This window comes from Chaetura pelagica, unplaced genomic scaffold (genome assembly GCF_000747805.2).
Source record: "Chaetura pelagica isolate M959 unplaced genomic scaffold, ChaPel_1.0 scaffold156, whole genome shotgun sequence".
NCBI lineage: Eukaryota > Metazoa > Chordata > Aves > Apodiformes > Apodidae > Chaetura > Chaetura pelagica.
The window spans coordinates 1,068,548-1,070,961 of NW_009953694.1; the positions used below are offsets into that span (position 1 = coordinate 1,068,548).

At 40.3% G+C, this 2,414-nt stretch overlaps 1 protein-coding gene across 1 annotated transcript in view; it reads right to left on the reverse strand.

Moving 5' to 3' along the window:
* Nucleotides 1-2,414, reverse strand: part of DRGX (dorsal root ganglia homeobox) — a 30,641-nt gene that overhangs the window by 11,575 nt on the left and 16,652 nt on the right. Inside the window, exons 2-3 of the mRNA XM_010000360.1 lie at nt 2,377-2,412; nt 2,038-2,139 (exon numbers count right to left, since the gene is read on the reverse strand). Of these exons, the coding sequence (XP_009998662.1) occupies nt 2,038-2,139; nt 2,377-2,412 (138 nt within the window). The remainder of the gene's footprint in view (nt 1-2,037; nt 2,140-2,376; nt 2,413-2,414) is intronic.

A 2,414-nucleotide genomic window follows, 5' to 3' on the forward strand; every position in this document is an offset into this window, starting at 1 on the left:
CCCTACAATGCAACATAAATGTTCTTATTCTTGATTTAATCCCCCAACTTTTAGTCCAAACACTTTTCTTTTTTCTTTTTTTTTTTCTTTTTTTTTTTTTTTTCATTTACCTTAGAGCTGGTGCTCTGAAAGCACCTTATTTGAGGCAGAAAATGCCAAGCCTCTCTTGAGGTCAAGAAATCCACATTTTAATACATGACTTCAAGTACAAGTGAGATTGTTTTTATTATTATTCTCCTCCTACAACTCCATTTTAGTTAGCTGGCTTTTAATTGCATGTATCAGCAAACGTTGAATAATGATTTTATCTATATTCTAAATTTAGAGCAGTTAAATGCAAAGCAAAATGCAGACACTTTCTTGTGTCTTAATTGAATGAAGGTCACAGCTATAACAACATTTAATTGAGCTATTTTTCATTATCATATTTTAATGACTTTGCACTGACAGTTTGCCTGCTTCTGAGGAAAGAGCATGATGAAGTCGTTTATTTCCCTATTTAGTTATTGTTTGACAACATCATCTTCGATTAAGACTCTGCTTTATAGCACATTAATCATATTTGAATGAGCAAGGGGTATAAATGTAAACATATCTCCAATCCTCTGTGTTTCCCCACGTCCCTTCATGAAAGCAGGCTAAACAAATGCTTGCATCTATTGTCTGTTTGCATAATAGCCAACAACAAGGCTAAACACCAGTCCTCAGCAATCTAATTGTCACCACCCCTATCTCACCCTTGCACCTTTCAGGAAGAAGTTATGATCTTCCACTTCTGAATGCTCAATAATTGTGCCATTTATCTCAATTTGCAGTTCAGTCTTTAGGCACCAATAACCGACATGGCAATTTTATTATTTTTTTTTTAAGCCAGTACCTACAATACAGTGGCAAAAGGAGATTTTCATTTCCAAATAATAATCAGTTTAATTTGCCCACATATGACCAATGATTCATGTTCAGATTTAATAATCAGGATCACATAATCTGATTATAGGAGAAATAATTTGTTTACAATCCCCAATTTACTGCGGTGAATTCCATTATCTCTCTTCAGCCATTGGGTTTTAAGAGATACTAACATGACCCTAGGGAACAAAAGGCAAGCTATTATATTCCCTACAATTAGATCTTTGCATAGTCTTAACCCCAAGCACCTAAATTAAAAATAAATAAATAAATACAAAAACAGTGTGCAGAAAAGCCCCATAAATAAAAAGAATACATAATCATGTTCAAAAAATGTCTTGCAACTCCTGCTGGATGCCTACAGAGCTATAGGGATCCATCTCTGGCAATTGCAGGACTGTTAGTAGAGCTTGTACACGCAAAGTTAATCCCGGGCAATTGCAGGACTGTTATTCTTAGTAGAGCTTGTACACGCAAAGTTAATCCCCAGATATGGAAAAACAAACACCTGGATCAAAACCAAAAAATGGAGGAGGGGAGAGGGAAGAAAAAAAAATAAAGGAAAAGATATAAGAAAGGAAAGGTAGGAAAAGAAGGGTAATCGAGATGAGAGTAATTGTGGCCAGTTGTATTTATTGGATCATATTAAAGGTGTGGGAATTGCTTTGTAGGCTCTTTAGCTGTCTAAATTAAGTGTCCAGAAAGAAAGTGAAGAATAGTTGAAGAGGTGCAGGTTTCTTACTGGCATCTGAGCTCCCTGCAGTTGACTCACCCCATGGCTTGACAGTGGTCATAGCTGCTTTGGAGAATCACGTCTCAGCTCTTTTCTCCACACACACCCCCACCAAAAGCAAGGAAATGGATGTGCATTGATGTAATTTAGTACCTTGGAGACGCGGACAAATTAGTGTAGAACATTATCACTAGTTAATTATGAATGACCGATTAATCAACCTAATCTAATATTCCACATTATGTTGATGTTATTAAAGTGCATCATGAAAATGACAGATCGTCTTCATTTGCGTTCTTTGGCCAAATGTGCACTCTGCAGTCATGATGTCAAAAAAAAAAAAAAGTTTGCCAGTTTGAATACCCGACAGTTAAATAATTCCCCTGAATATTTACCTGGACTCTGGCTTCCGTGAGGTTGATTTTCATCGCCAGCTCTTCCCTAGTGAACACATCGGGGTAATGGGTTTGAGCGAAAACGGCTTCCAGTGCCTCGAGCTGGTAGAGGAAAGGAGAGCAAAGTGTCAGGGGAAGGGAACGGCTTGGATGGAGCGGAACGGGCCCGGGAGCTGCCCTCTCGGGGGGCGTCTGTCCGGCTGCTCCAGCGAGGTTTCTGAGAGGGCTGGAGAAAGCGGAGCCGCCCGGGGCTGCGGGCAGGGCGGGAAGCGGGCGGTGCAGGGCGTGCAAAGGGAAATGGGGGTGCAGGGCAGAGACTGGAGAAGAGCAGGGTCCTACCTGCTGCAGGGTGAAGGTGGTGCGGTTGCGGCGCTGCT